Below are 15,624 nucleotides of genomic sequence, written 5' to 3'. Positions count from 1 at the left end.
TTTTACTAAAAATATTTAGATAACTTTAGATAATTAAATATTTTTTGCATTTGTTAAGCAATAATATTTAATTAATTTTTAATTTAAATATAATTTTATCTTTTACTTTCTAAATGTGTATTGTGTAAGTGTATGTAAAATATAGAAGCGAGTAATCTTTTTGTATTCAACTTATACAAAAATGACTGAAAAACGAAATATACCTCTTAAGCGTGCAAACAGATATTTTTATAATTATTTATAATAATAATAATTTTTACAGCATTGCGGATTGAGGAATACAATGCCGTTTTTGTATAACTTTTTAATCATAACAGATATTGGCATGTGATTTGGTCACAACAATATACATATAAATATTATGTGACAAACAAATATGAAAAATCATAAAAAATTATATTAGAAATATCTAATTTATTATTGTTATTATGTAATTTGTTTAAGTTCTCAATAATCTTTGTGGATACTTTTATTCGCATGCTGGATGCGAGAGGATCAGAATAATACTGTGATGTTCAAATGTGAACAGAGATTAGAGATTAGATTATCTGAATAGTATAAACATACAAGGTGCCTGTAACCTAAACCGAAACAATTCCCTTACGAACTGGAGGCCGAAGCTCTCCTTCCTCGCACAATTGCACCCATAGCACGCGTTGCCAAACGCCGTGCCTTGAACATCACCCATACGAAGCTGGTTCACTATATTAATTAATGAAAGATAGCTGAAAAAATTGCTCTTCAATTACCCATAATTGCTCACCAATTAGTTTTAATTGCTCACTGATCCTTTTCAAGAAATACAGTAGAGACTCCCGCATCTGTACCTCCATTATCCGAATACCCTAATATACGGAATGTAGGTTTCTCGTCTGTGTGGAGACTCGACATAGAGCTCACTGGTTTCATTCTCTCTCTCTCTCTCTCTCTCTCTCTCTCTCTCTCTCTCTCTCTCTCCCTCTCTCTCTCTCTCTCTCTCTCTCTCTCTCTCTCTCTCTCTCTCAATCAGACCCCGTTCTCTTTCCAAACCAACTGCACAGAGTTGGATGTGCATTAAAATGGTGGGGATAAAAGTGCTCGGAAAGAAGCTCGCTATGAGGAGGTACATACTCCATAGTACATAGTGCAAGTATGGACTATAAGTTTGGATAAAAAAATATGTTTGCCCAAGTATGGACAATATACGTATAGTAATATATTGTAATTTTTGCACTCCCGTGTCCCGTTTTCAATTGAGCATTACTAATGTAATCTACGAACTCACGCCAAGTTACCAAAAGTTCATCACTACACTGTCGACGGCGCTGAGTTACAACACTGGTTGTAAGGTTGATTCATTTATTCCCCTAATCTAACCATGGGCATGGTCCTCATTTAACCCTGTTCATAACATAACCTTAAAATTTACTATGTACAATGTTTACACGTGACACTGAATGTTAAGCTTTATTTTCACGATATGTATTCATTTTGTCGTTCTTTATTTATTGCAATAAATGGTAAATACATTTCAGAAATAATAAGTTAATATACCTTGGAGCTGTTAATGTTATTTATCTGATACATATTTAATTGTTGTATTCACTATGATGAGTGAAAGAAAGTTCGAAGAAGAAAATAGAAACAAGCAAAATAGCGGTGATTCTCCTTTGGAAGTAATACAAACCAAACGAATTCTGTCTCGTTTTAAATCAGAGACTGGTGAAATATTACCTGGTGGTTTATTAGATTTACCTATAAACATATCTATTGACAAATTGCAAACAATCTGTAATGCTCTTCTACAAAATGAAGAACCAGTATCTTTTGCATTTTATGTGAACGATGTAGAAATTACAGACACTTTAGAAAAAAATATAAATGAAAACTTTAGCATTAGCGAAGATGTAGTTGAAATTATATATCAACCACAAGCAATATTTAAAGTTAGAGCAGTTACTCGATGTACTGGATCATTGGAGGGTAAGTTATTTGCATGTTTACTTATATTCGCTTATAGTGGTTTACTTATTTTCAATTTTTTGATTACAGAAGATATATATATATATATATATATATATTATATATATATAACATTATAATATTTCTTGATATTTATACCAATAAGAATATATATATATATATATATATATATATATATATATATATTCTTATTGGTATAAATATCAAGAAATATTATAATGTTTTCTTTATTTCAACGATGTAATTTCTATTTTGTCTGTAAATTTAATCCAATCATAAATTATTTAAAGCAATTATGATATTTTTTATGGAAGTATCATAAAGCAAAATGCTAATGGTATTTGAATTAATTTTTACTTTCCATAGGACATAAAGAAGCCGTGATATCAGTTGCATTTTCTCCAGATGGTTGTAACTTAGCTAGTGGTTCTGGAGATACTACAGTTAGATTTTGGGATATCTATACTCAAACACCTCATTTCACTTGTGAAAGTCATAAAAATTGGGTTTTGTGTATATCATGGTCCCCGTGCGGAAGAAAACTTGCTTCTGCATGTAAAAATGGAACGATCATACTATGGGATCCAAAAACAGGTCGACAAATAGGTAAAGATACTAAATACTTTGCAATAAAATTGTTCATAATATATTAAATTATATGAATTTCTAGGAAAACCAATGTCAAGTCATAAAATGTGGGTCACATCTTTATGTTGGGAACCATTTCATAGAAATCCAGAATGTCAATATTTAATTAGTGCTTCTAAAGATGGTGATCTAAGAATATGGGACACTGTACGTTCTCAAACTATTCGCACACTTTCAGGTCATACCAAAAGTGTAACTTGCGTCAAATGGAGTGGAAATGGTCTTATTTATTCTGCTTCTCAAGACAGAACTATCAAAGTATGGAGGGCCGAAGATGTAAGCGTTGCACATATTACATTGTTGTAATATCTGTATAGTCATTGTACGGCCAAATATTCTGTTAAAATTAATATATATACATGTCTAGGGAATTCTATGTAGGACTTTAGTGGGTCATGCACATTGGGTAAATACATTAGCTTTAAATGTAGATTACGTGCTTAGGACTGGGCCTTTCCATTTGGGAAAGCATATAGACAAGGCAGAGAATGTATTGGAATATGCAAAAAAACAGTATGAATGTTTTAATGAAGAAATACTTGTATCTGGTTCCGATGATTTCTCACTATTCCTTTGGAAACCAGAGAAGGAAACGAAACCTATTGGTATTGTATATTATTTTATAAATGTAAAATTATCAAGTAACGTAAATTTATTTACAAATTTTTTCAGCAAGAATGACTGGTCATCAACAACTGATAAACGACGTAAAATTTTCACCAGATGGCCGGATAATAGCATCAGCTTCTTTCGATAAGTCCATAAAATTATGGGAATCTAATACAGGAAAATATATAGCTTCATTGAGAGGCCACGTACAGGCCGTGTATGCAATAGCATGGAGTGCAGATTCCCGTTTACTCGTTAGTGGTAGTGCAGATTCCACATTGAAAGGCTAGTGAATCCTTTTCATAAATAATTAATATACTAATTTTTATTTTAAACTAATATTGGGTCTTTTTATTTTAGTTTGGAGTGTGAAGACCAAGAAGCTTTGTCAAGATCTCCCTGGTCATGCAGATGAAGTTTATGGTGTGGACTGGTCTCCAGATGGATTGCGTGTTGCATCTGGAGGGAAAGACAAAATATTAAGATTGTGGCAGAATTAATATATATATATTTTTTCATAATAAATTTGAATTTCTTTATAAAATAGTGGATGTTTTGTAGTTTTCCCACCCTCGGTGTGTAAGGTCCGTGAATTTAGGATGCGAAGTCACGAAAGAACTCGTACAGTTGCCTACTTTGTGACTCTCGAACGCGTTTAAAAGATAACGGAAAAGCGGTATGTGATAGAAAACATTGTATAAAATCAAACAAGAACTATTTATAGGAAAAGTACTTTTATTGTGTTTCAGAAATGGCAAATTAAATCAGGATCACAATGTAGCAAGAATCGGAGTGTTCCGCTCTTTCTTCGCTCCTTCCATTTCTATCTTGATTCGGGTCGAATACGAAGGATAGTCGAAGAGTCTCGTCGCGTAGTAATACAAGAATCTGAAGTTAATGCTTTAAAGATAAGTCAACGCTCTTGCATCTTATAATTGTTGCGTTTGTTTCACTTTGTCTCGTTTGTTCTACGCTTCCTGACTCCCGTCGCGCGTCTCCCTCGACCGTGGTTGTGTAAATAATATATGTATACCGTTGGCTAGTCGCCGAGTCTTTGATGTTCAAGCTCGGCGTGCGGCAACGCGTACTATGGGTGAAACTGCGAGGGACGAAAGCCTCAGCTTTCAGTTTAAGGGAATTGTTTAGGTTTAGGTTTATACTATTAGGTTATGTTTATACTATGATAGAGATAAGCAATCATCAACTCTCTAGCCTCTGTTCGCATTTGGACATCTAAGAATTATATAATATTCTGTTCCTTTTGCATCTAGCACATGAATAAAAGTATCCACAAAGATAATTGAGAATTTGGGCAAATTATGTGGTAATAATAATAAATTAGATATTTTTAATATAATTTTTTATGATTTTTTTCAAACCTGTCCGTCACATTGTCACATAAATATCTGTTATAGCTAAAAAGTTATACAAAAACGGCATTGTATCAACCCGCACCGCTGAAAGAATTATATACAGTAATATATTAGTATACATTATATTATATACAGTAATAAGACCTATTCCTGCATACTTTTCTTACTCCCTAAGCTGGCACGCACATCCCCTTCATTTTACTGCACTTCCAATCCGCAGTGAAACCTCAGCAGTGAATCGTCAACTAATCACAGCAAAGAAGCTGCGGCCTGGAGGTGTGCAAGAGTAGGTCCCATTACTGTAAATGCATAATTATAAAAATATCTGGTTGCACGCTTGAGATGCGTTTTTAGCTTTTCGGTAATTTTTGTATGTGTTGATTATAAAAAGATTATTCGCTTTTATATTTCATATACATATAAAATAAACATTTAGAAAGTAAAAGATATTTAAAAAATACTTAATTACTTAAAGTTAATAATGATTATTTTTTAAATGATTCAAAAATTATAAGAAAATGTCACTGCATTTCTCATTCCGAAGAATATGTACATATATCTATTTGAATTGAGTTTCTTTTTCATTTCTAATAGAAAATGCCGGTGGCTCCATCTCGTATTTATCAAGCTGGATAATACTATTTCTGTAACAAAATATATAGATATCAGATACCGACCTGCTGAAGTACCATAATTTTGAGATATATGCTCTAAAGTCACGAATCGTTGATTCGTGAAAGTGATTCAAAAGTCGTAGTTCTAGCCATCACTAATTTCTAAATCCGTGGCGTGGTATTACTCACTGTTGTTCAGTTTGTGCAGTCGCGTAACGTAATAAATTTAGGAAATTTGAATTCTATTACGTTGACAACATTGCGAGATTCGGTGCTCCACGTGATTGAGTAAATATTTCTAAAGCACGTTTATACACTATTATGGTTAAGTTATATCTGAAGTGTTTATTATTATCATTTTTTGATTAAAGTGTATTTTTAACGAATAAAAAAATGTTAATAGAACCGAAATTAACAAATACCTCGCAAAACTTTGGTAAACCGCCAGAGAAGCAAAACGCTGTAAATATTAACATTGATTTTGCTTAATTTTGAAATTTTTCTAAAACTGTCATGTCTAATTGAGAATTATTTCATGTTGTAGTTGCTCCAGAGTTTAGGTACTCCGCACATAGATTCTTTTAATTACATGTTAGAAGATGGTCTCGTAGAAGGTGTTGGAGATAATCCTCTTGTTTATATTCACCTTCCAAACGAAGATAAAGTGGCTCTGTGGGTCGATGATGTTACTATCCATCAGCCTACTGTTCCCATTGGAACTATTGGAGTGAAGAATCATAAAATTTATCCTACAGAGTGTCGTCAAAGAAGATGTACTTACAAAGGAAAAATAACAGTTAAACTTGGTTGGTCAATTAATGGTCAAATTCAAGAAGCTCTTGAAAGAAATTTGGGAGAAATTCCAATTATGGTTAAAGTATGTAGCTAAAAATTTAACAGTTATACTATCTATTCTAAAAGTATATTGAAATATTTTAAAAGATAATGAAAATGCTAAAACGAAATATATTAAATTTTATTTATTGAATCATAATTCTATAAGATCTTGCAAATCAAAATATTTCAATGTATAACAGAAGCACCATATACACCTAATTTATATTTGATTCTATAGTCCAATAGATGTCATTTAAGTAAAATGAGTCCAAAAGAATTAATTAGTCATGGAGAGCATGAACAAGAATGGGGTGGATATTTCATAATTAAAGGATTAGAGAGACTCATAAGAATGATTTTAATGACAAGAAGAAATTATCCTATAGCTATTAGAAGACCTGGATGGAAAGCTCGTGGAATACAATTCAGTGATCTTGGTATACTTCTGAGGAGTGTACGTGATGATAATACTGCAACAGTATGTATTTTATACAGTGAAATGTGTACTACTCTTTTTAAATTAGATGAATAGTATTATGTAAATATCTATTTTACAGACCAATACATTGCACTATGTAACCGATGGATCTGCAAAGTTAATGTTCACACATAGAAAAGTTTTGTATTATGTTCCTCTAATCTTGATGTTCAAATGCCTAGTGGATGTTTCAGATATGTTTATTTATAACGTATTAACAGCTGATAGCGACGATGATCTGTATTATAAGAGCTGTATTTTAAATATGCTCAGAGAAACGCATAAACAAGGCCTACATAGCCATGATCAGTGTAAGGCTTATATAGGAAGTATGTTTAGAATAAAGTTCTTTGAATTGCCACAAGATGCTACTCATATAGATGTTTGTGATTTTATTATTAAGTAAGTGTTACAGCTATGCTAGTAGTGTGTATATTATTTCATATGATTAATGAGCATTATTTTCAGACATTGTATAGCAATTCATCTTAATGATCCCCTAGATAAATTTTATTTACTTGTTTTTATGACGAAAAAGCTATTTGCTCTTGCAAATAATAAGTGTGCTGTTGAGGGAGCTGATGCTGTGATGATGCAAGAATGTTTACTCGGTGGACACTTGTATCTACAAGTATTGAAAGAAAAACTATATAGTTGGCTAGCAGGTCTTAAAATGGGTATTTTAAAGCGTGCAAGAAGCGCGGGGAATAGGTACATATTAAACCTACGTAAGTGTTTAAAAGGTTCTTATTTAGTGTAAATTACATTTATGTATAAAAAATTATATTTAAATTACTTTTTATCCAGAGGAAATGTTAAATATAATGAAACATACAAGTTCGCTTGAATCGCAAATGGAAAATTTCTTAGCGACTGGAAATATAAAATCATCTACAGGTTTAGGACTCATGCAAAGTAGTGGCCTCGCAATTATCGCTGAAAATATTAACAGAATGCGTTATATGAGTCATTTTCGTGCAGTCCACAGGGGTTCTTTTTTCCAAGAAATGAGGACGACCGAAGCTAGACAATTATTACCAGATGCGTGGGGTAACTGTCTATTAGATCGAATATCATCATATTAATCAGAGTTTACAATTCATCATTTAATTATAGGCTTTATTTGTCCTGTCCACACACCCGATGGTGCGCCTTGTGGACTTCTGAATCACTTAACAATGAATTGTATCATTACAAAACATCCAGATTCAAAGTTAAAAGCCAATATTCCATTAGTGTTAATGGATCTTGGAATGGTTCCTTTATCTATTGCTGCCAATTGGAAGAACTCGTATATTGTAATGTTGGACGGGAAATTGATTGGAGTAATAAATGACAATATAGTTGCCAGAATAACAGATAAACTTAGATTGCTTAAAATAAAAGGGCAAGAAGTAATTTAAAAAAATTTATCTAATTAATCTATTAATTTGGGTTGACTTATTCATTTATATGATTTTAGGTACCACCTACAATGGAGATAGCTCTGGTACCAAAAAAAAATGTACCAGCTCAGTACCCAGGATTATATTTATTTACAAGTCCTGCTCGTATGATGAGACCAGTGATGAATTTGATTGCTAAAAAGACAGAGTACATAGGAACATTCGAACAAGTATATTTAGATATCTGCGTCACACCTGAAGAAACTTATGAAGGAGTAATAAAATATGATGTATTTTTTGTATAACTTTACGTTATTCACTAAGTTCTCATCCATTTTATTATTATAGTTAACGTCACATCAAGAATTGTCGAAGACAGCATTCCTAAGCAATTTAGCAAGCCTTATTCCAATGCCAGATTGTAATCAGAGTCCAAGAAATATGTACCAATGTCAAGTAAGGTTTTGTACGAGTATTCTCCTTTTCTAAAAGAATTAGTAAATATTGAATTATATTATCTTATAGATGGGTAAACAAACAATGGGTACTCCGTGTCATATATGGCAATTACAATCTGAAACTAAATTATATAGACTTCAAACACCTGCAACACCACTTTTCCGACCTGTTCACTACGATAAAATTAATCTTGATGATTTTCCTATGGGTACTAATGCAATAGTAGCTGTTATTTCATACACAGTAAGTACATAATTACCAGTTTCAATATGGCTAGAAGTATTCCTAAACATAACATGTATATTTGTTAGGGATATGATATGGAAGATGCAATGATTATTAATAAAGCTGCCCATGATAGAGGGTTTGCACATGGAACAGTTTATAAAACCGAGTTTGTCGATTTAAAAGATCAAAGAAGTTATTTTGCACGAAATCCAGATAAACCCGGACTTGCAGAAAAATTAGATACCGATGGTCTTCCTCTACCAGGTGTTATTATTTCTGAAGGTGATATTTATTATTGGTAAGTTATTTTATTTTATATGAAGTTCCTAGCAATTCTAAGTAAAGTCTAACAGGTTGAATTCGTCTTAAAAGTTACTACGATGCAGATCTATCAACTTATATTACTGGTAATTATCATGGAAAAGAAGATGCTCATGTTGATACTGTCAAACTATGTGGTACATTACATAGTCACATTCCACGCAGAGCTTGCATTACTTTTCGTATTTCAGTAAGCAAAATAAAGTATACTTTAAATTGATACATGGCTTCCATGTTCCCTAATTACTCCAAATTTTAGCGTAATCCATGCGTTGGAGATAAATTCGCCTCTAGGGCAGGTCAAAAAGGAATTTGTTCTCAAAAATGGCCAGCAGAGGATCTACCTTTTACAGAAACTGGTTTGATTCCTGATATTGTATTCAATCCCCATGGTTTTCCAAGTCGTATGACAATAGGTAAAATTAATTAGCTTTTAAAATCTTTATTTCCATATTTACAAAACGAAATTATAAGACATGTTATGCACAGCTATGATGATCGAAGTAATGGCGGGAAAATCAGCAGCCATACATGGACTAGTACACGATGCAACGTCTTTTCGATTTAATGAGAATGAAACAGCTGTTGAATATTTTGGAAAATTGTTGGAACGTGGAGGATACAATTATTACGGAACTGAAAGAATGTATTCAGGTATAGATGGAAGAGAAATGACTGCTGATATCTTTTTTGGAATTGTGCATTATCAAAGATTAAGGCATATGGTTTTGGACAAGTGGCAAGTGAGTAAACTTTAAATTTATCACAGAGTGTAAAGTGAATCCTACTATTAACAATTTGTATTATTTATAGGTTAGAAGTACTGGTCCAGTAGACGTCTTAACAAGACAGCCAATAAAAGGTAGACGAAGAGGTGGTGGTGTCCGATTTGGAGAAATGGAACGAGATTCGTTAATATCTCATGGATGTTCATTTTTACTTCAAGACCGTCTTTTTCACTGTTCAGATAAGACTACGGTATACTAGAATCTTCTAATGATTCATAATTAATTAATTTATTACTTACTAATAATATTGCTATTACAGACTTTAGTTTGCCAAAAGTGTGGGACATTGCTGGGTCCAATAATGGAAACTACTTTAAACGCGTCAGGATTTGGAGGTAAACTAAGATGTCGCCTTTGCGGCGACGATGAATCTATAAGAGAAGTAGATATACCATACATCTTTCGATATTTTGTAACTCAATTAACATCCTGTAATATTAATGTAAAACTGTCATTTGCAGAAAAATGAAAAAATGTTTGAATGTACTTTGTTTTATTACTCTTTATAATAATAATAATACTTTATTTTTCCTAACATTCCGTTAAACATCTTAATTACAAATTCCATTTATATCTATAAAGATGCTCATCTTATTGTTAAGACGATGTATTTATACAATCACTGATCTGTATATTTGAACAGGTGCCGAACAGATAAATCCTATTATATGTATATTCTTATTTTATATTCTTTGTATCTACTATATCGGAATACAAAGGAATGTAATTTTTTAATGGAATTCAATTTCGAATATTTGATGTATCTATTTTTATCGCAATAAAAGTATACATATTGTACGCGAGGAAATATAGAAGAAGGATTAAATATACACATTTTAAGCCAAACTTTTGAATAAAATGGCTATACGTTTGTCTAAGCTTTTGCTGGAACTTGTGCGCCAGGTTTCGTCCCTGGAGGACCTGACGTACCTGTTTGTTCTTTTTCTAATTGTTTTCCTAAGTATTCCCTATAAATTAAATATTTAATTTAAACAATTAATAATAATCACTTCTACTACTTTATAAATAATAATATAAGTGAAAATATTTACCAATTGTGTACCATGAGCTTCTGAACTGCAAGAAGAGCTTCGTATCTCACATTAGGATCTTCATGACCAAGAAGTTGCATCACTCGCTGTTTTCCTCCCAGTTGTTCAATTATACTAAAAATATTTCAGAAATTTAATAAGCAAAATATTTCATAAATGACTACAGTGAGAACATTTGTAAACGTACTGTTTGCCACGTGGATAGTGTCTTACATATTCTCCAATATCAAAGCTGGCTACGCTAAGAACCAATGGATCTTTACTGCCTTCTAACAAATGAATTAAAATACGCAGCAATTCGTAATTCTTCTCATTAAGCCGACTAGCGTTCTCCCGCCAGAATTTACCAGATTTATGGACAGGAGACCATTCAAGGCGACCAGATTTTACTTCGGTTGAATATTCGTCGAAGGAACTCAAATCCTGTACAGATGCTTGCAATTTATCATTCAAGAATTCAATGTCACCGGTGATATCTTCGTCATCGAATTTTCGTTGTCCCAGAATCGACAGTTGTTTCAATACTTTGCACTGTACCATAGCGATACAATGTTCTTTGGCAACTTGTCCGTCTTCTACTTTCTCAATAAGATTCTGTGTAATATCAATAATAAATGTGTATAATGTACATGTAATTCTTAAATTGTGAAACTTACCCTAAATACTGCTAAAATAATACGAGTGACTTTCTCTTTCACGGAATCGCTTAGTATGTCAGCCAAAATAGGTATAACATTAAATCTGAAAGGTAAGTATTACCATTATTTCATATATGCAATACTTTTCTTAAATTTGATTTTGAATCTTATAATGCATACATACTTATTCATTTTCTCTGCAAGTAATGGATTAAAAGTAAGTACCCACAGGCAAAATATGAGTTGATACTGTACTTGAAAGTTTACCCTGCCCGTCAAAACACTAAGTAATGTAGAAATTCCATCTACAGATACAAATGCAAAACGATACTCATCTATACGAAGCATCATTTGCAGGCACCTTGCCACAGATTGGATGTATTCGTTATTCTGAATAAAATTGGAGATACATATATTATTTTAAATTATCATATTTAATTTTAAACAATCAAATGAAATGTAAAGATGATGTGTGTGCACAAATAAAGTAAAAATGTTACACTGTAATTGATTAATTGCAGGCAGGAAATAATCATTTTTTTCTGAAATATACAATAAGTAGTTAATATTTGAAATTAATCATATTGATTCTAAATGATTATGATTACATATATACTTGTGAAAATTTTGTAAACAATACTACTTACTCACAGCATTAAGTTAACTTTATGTATTATCTATTTACAAATTATTAGAATTTAGATATATAAATAATCAGTTATTACAAGACCAACCGGATTCATTTGTTCATGTAGTTCATATGCCTCATTGTCCACAGAATTGGGTTGTTTTACTCCCACATGCAAGTCTGTATCTTCAAGAGCCTCCAACTAAAACCCATGTGACTTATACACGCGTATGAATCTTGACTTAAAAATATTTTCTTTACCTTACAAAAAGCAACATAGATCTGCTGCATAGTCAGTTGCAATATACTCGAATTTTTACTGAGTGGTTAGTTGCATTTACTATTTCATAAATTCATTTCGATCTACATAATTACACAGACAAGTATGTAGTAATTACATAGAAAATGAAAAAATAATGAGATAGAAAGAAATGCACAACTTTATGGACTGTGCTGTGAATAAGGTTATATGATATTATAGTATGTTATGGTTCTACAAATTTTATTTTTTCCTGATAAATTGCTGAAGCATAATTTAAAAGTCAAAATTGGGAGGAAGGAGAGTTATAAATACATATTAAATGAAGCTTCACATATCTGGATAACAATAGATTCTGCATAAAAACCATTAAGCTTTAACTACCAACATATTGATACTTTGTGTCCAGTGTCAAAAGTATTGCTATTAGGCAAAAATACATATTATAAGTATATTTTTGGTGCAGTTTTCTTTTTGAATGCGATGTATAAATGATGTAGTTAAAAGCTAATAATATTAATACATTACCTTCCCTATTCTGCAAGATGCCAAGAATTTATTATTATTTTCTTTATTTTATGTGCTACTTATTTCTAATTATTAATTATGATTCTATATAGCCTTCTGGGGAAAATGGGAAACATTCTATGTATAATGAAGACCCATCACCCATTTTGTGCACACACATTCTATTAAAATAAAAGCTAAGCAACAAATAAGAAGCATGTAACATACAATTTCTTTTCTTCAAATTCATTCTTCTTTCTTAATTGGTATAACTTAAAAGACATATATTTGAACTTACACTTAGTTTCAGTTGATCTTTTAGCCATGTCAAATAGAACTGAAGATCTGTTTTTTCCATCAAATCATGACTCCAGCAAGCAAGTTTTGCAATAATACGAGAAGTCATGTTCATAATAAATCCATCCTGTCTGTTCAATAAGTTTAGGAAAGGCCCCCATACAGATTCTCGTTTCCGATTTGAATGCTCTTTGAAAATTTCTACACGACTGCGATCTTCCTAATTGTACAGACATAATTTCTTAGAACTATTTAATTAAAGTAAATTATATATATATTCCATTATATCAAATAAAGTGATAAACCTGAAGCATATCATCAATCATTATAAGAATGTATTGGATGGTTTGATCTTTCGAAACATGACCAAGTAAGTTCAGAAAAGTTTTAGCAGCTTGATGTGGACTTTCTTTCAGTTTTATCTCCCTCACATTAGCGTCGCTTGTATCGAAGGCAACAATAAAATCATAATCTTCTTTTGCTATCATTTGAGATCTATAAAGTAGGACATATAGTTAAATATATATGAATATTTATATGTCTAAAGAAAAACTTGCATTATATGTTCTAGATCACAAAACTACTATGGTATATTTAAAAGGTATTAATACAGCTACCATTATATTAAAATCAATACTCAATGTTCTTACTGGAAATACGACTGCCAAGTGATTCTCTGATTTCTGATGTCAGCAGCTTGTTGTTGAAGAATACTTGTAGCTGCTAACATATCTAAAATAATGGAAATATTACTGTTGTAATAAATAAACAAGAACATTAACATAATATGGATGTTTTGCAAATAAGATAAATTCTTTACACTTCTGGGAGGGGCAATGTCAAATTAATATTTAACTGTACTTTAAAATAATTACCAATTTTTTCATCCTGCAGAACAGGTATCATCTCTTTAATATGCGCACGGTCCACCATTTTTGAGATTTTCCTCTGAAAACCTCGTACTTCAATAAACCTTTGTCACCAAATTAACTTTTGCTCCTAAAGAATTTGCACCACCCTCAGCTGTTAGGTCACAAGACCAATGTATTACCAACTTTTCTCAAAGCATAAACTAGAAGTTCCTAACAAATAGGGAATGTGTGAGGTCGCTCTTGTTATGTTCTTACTGGTTCTGAACTTACGAAATTCTCCTATAGGTATCACGACCGGTTAAGATTTGTGACAGATGTAGATAATTAATGTTTTCTGTTTTATCGATAATCTTTAAATATTGATTAAGTTTACGAATTATGTTAATGAAGTTTTCATCACCATGTAGATATTAATTCATTTATTATCGTTACCTACCAATGAGTATTTATAATAAATCTTCTTGGAGTGAACGCGTATATATATGAAACGGAAAAAATATTTATTTATTATTCTAATAATTTCATATGAAAATATTTAAATTTAAAAATATCAAATACCTAAATAAATTATAAGTGTTGATTATTTATTCTATATACCCCCACAGATCATTCCTTACTTGAAATAGTTTCATCAATATTAATAACTGAATCTCCACTTTCTTTCACTTCAACCCTGGTTGGAGATGTATGCAAATGTATGCAATGATGTATGCATTTTTTAAACACATATAAAACTAGCAAAATGAGAATTTACACCATATGTATTTCAGTTTGAACAAAATCCCAGACATTAAGGGAACAAAAGTGATCGATTTAGTGTGGAATGTATTTATTATCAAATATTTCAAGTTTTAATGTAAAAGTATTCACAATTTGAATACTGTGTTTTAAAAGACATACATGAACAAGAATCCGGACAGAATAATCAGAATCGAAATCCCTTGGGATGGACTCTATGGTTTTAGGTTTTGTTTTACAAAACCATCTTACAAACCTATTACAAAACCACCCGATGTTTGATCCTTGTAGTAAATAATAAAACGTCACGATTAATAGAGTTCTACAATGATCTTTCTTTACCTTTACCTTTAAGTCCATCAGAAAAAATTTTATAACAATTATGAGATATATCGGTTTCGGTTCTTGATATTATATTGATTTTATAACTGTTATTTTTCGGTTACACATGTATTGGCAAAATTCAATGTAGTGTAAGAGATTGTACACCCTTACATTTCTATATGATAGATCAAACAGTATGTTGGCCGTAGTTGAAACTTACCAATAATACAAAGTATTTCAGAATCTATACTTTTAATCCTCAAAGGAAATATAATCTATTTGTTACGTGAAATAAAATTAGAGCCGAAACTTAGAACCGAAAAATAACAGTTAAAGAACTAAAACCGATATAAGCCAGAACCGATATATACTTTATAACAGTTATAAGAACATTTCAGTTCTTCATAACTTTTCCAAGAATCGAAACCACTATCATAACTGTTTTCATCCCTGCTTCTTTTATTACTCGTCTCGTTATTTATTCGTCCACGTGATCCTCTACCTCTAGCTGTTATTCCTCTAACTTATTTGGCAGCAACGTTATCTGTTTTCCTGCTTTATCTTCACTGTTACTGCTAATATGTACAACATTTATCACATTGTCATT

General features: G+C 31.5%; 3 protein-coding genes and 2 long non-coding RNA genes across 9 annotated transcripts; 3 read left to right on the top strand and 2 right to left on the bottom strand.

The window, feature by feature from the left end:
- Window positions 1-1,027: 1,027 nt before the first annotated feature.
- Window positions 1,028-3,763, top strand: Nle (notchless protein homolog 1). Of its 3 annotated transcripts, none has more exons than XM_033483608.2 (7): window positions 1,028-1,170; window positions 1,515-1,962; window positions 2,329-2,568; window positions 2,633-2,886; window positions 2,978-3,215; window positions 3,283-3,504; window positions 3,580-3,763. In XM_033483608.2, exons 2-7 carry the CDS (start codon window positions 1,587-1,589, stop codon window positions 3,717-3,719), a joined length of 1,470 nt encoding a protein of 489 aa, XP_033339499.1. In that variant the 5' UTR covers window positions 1,028-1,170; window positions 1,515-1,586; the 3' UTR covers window positions 3,720-3,763. The 3 variants fall into 3 exon arrangements, with proteins under 3 accessions (XP_033339499.1, XP_033339498.1, XP_033339497.1); XM_033483607.2 differs by having other exon boundaries at window positions 1,042-1,323; XM_033483606.2 differs by having other exon boundaries at window positions 1,042-1,328.
- Window positions 3,764-3,936: 173 nt separating this feature from the next.
- Window positions 3,937-5,389, bottom strand: LOC117227997 (uncharacterized). Of its 2 annotated transcripts, none has more exons than XR_004492207.2 (3): window positions 5,270-5,389; window positions 4,751-4,891; window positions 3,937-4,676 (listed from the first exon to the last, which is right to left on the bottom strand). It is a non-coding gene; the product is annotated as an uncharacterized LOC117227997 (long non-coding RNA). The 2 variants fall into 2 exon arrangements; XR_013037222.1 differs by lacking the exon at window positions 5,270-5,389 and adding an exon at window positions 5,062-5,198.
- A 59-nt stretch (window positions 5,390-5,448) lies between these two features.
- RpI135 (RNA polymerase I subunit Rpl135) lies at window positions 5,449-10,188 on the top strand. The gene is made up of 16 exons (XM_033483602.2): window positions 5,449-5,668; window positions 5,751-6,083; window positions 6,282-6,521; window positions 6,601-6,923; window positions 6,990-7,249; window positions 7,329-7,571; window positions 7,638-7,915; window positions 7,984-8,181; window positions 8,255-8,362; window positions 8,432-8,608; window positions 8,677-8,891; window positions 8,966-9,104; window positions 9,174-9,330; window positions 9,404-9,657; window positions 9,728-9,892; window positions 9,962-10,188. Exons 1-16 carry the CDS (start codon window positions 5,600-5,602, stop codon window positions 10,169-10,171), a joined length of 3,369 nt encoding a protein of 1,122 aa, XP_033339493.2. The 5' UTR covers window positions 5,449-5,599; the 3' UTR covers window positions 10,172-10,188.
- Window positions 10,179-14,124, bottom strand: VhaSFD (V-type proton ATPase subunit VhaSFD). Of its 2 annotated transcripts, XM_033483604.2 has the most exons (10): window positions 13,959-14,124; window positions 13,734-13,815; window positions 13,389-13,578; window positions 13,085-13,303; window positions 12,127-12,222; window positions 11,577-11,782; window positions 11,411-11,495; window positions 10,942-11,348; window positions 10,755-10,868; window positions 10,179-10,670 (listed from the first exon to the last, which is right to left on the bottom strand). In XM_033483604.2, exons 1-10 carry the CDS (start codon window positions 14,014-14,016, stop codon window positions 10,577-10,579), a joined length of 1,551 nt encoding a protein of 516 aa, XP_033339495.2. In that variant the 5' UTR covers window positions 14,017-14,124; the 3' UTR covers window positions 10,179-10,576. The 2 variants fall into 2 exon arrangements, with proteins under 2 accessions (XP_033339495.2, XP_033339496.2); XM_033483605.2 differs by lacking the exon at window positions 12,127-12,222 and having other exon boundaries at window positions 13,959-14,123.
- Window positions 14,125-14,257: 133 nt separating this feature from the next.
- LOC117228000 (uncharacterized) lies at window positions 14,258-15,012 on the top strand. Its single transcript, XR_004492210.2, has 2 exons — window positions 14,258-14,650; window positions 14,726-15,012. It is a non-coding gene; the product is annotated as an uncharacterized LOC117228000 (long non-coding RNA).
- The last annotated feature ends 612 nt before the right edge of the window (window positions 15,013-15,624 follow it).

This window comes from Megalopta genalis, chromosome 2, assembly GCF_051020955.1.
Source record: "Megalopta genalis isolate 19385.01 chromosome 2, iyMegGena1_principal, whole genome shotgun sequence".
Taxonomy (NCBI): Eukaryota; Metazoa; Arthropoda; class Insecta; order Hymenoptera; family Halictidae; genus Megalopta; species Megalopta genalis.
The sequence above is the reverse complement of the archived record's forward strand: the minus strand, read 5'-3'. Positions and strand labels throughout refer to the sequence as shown.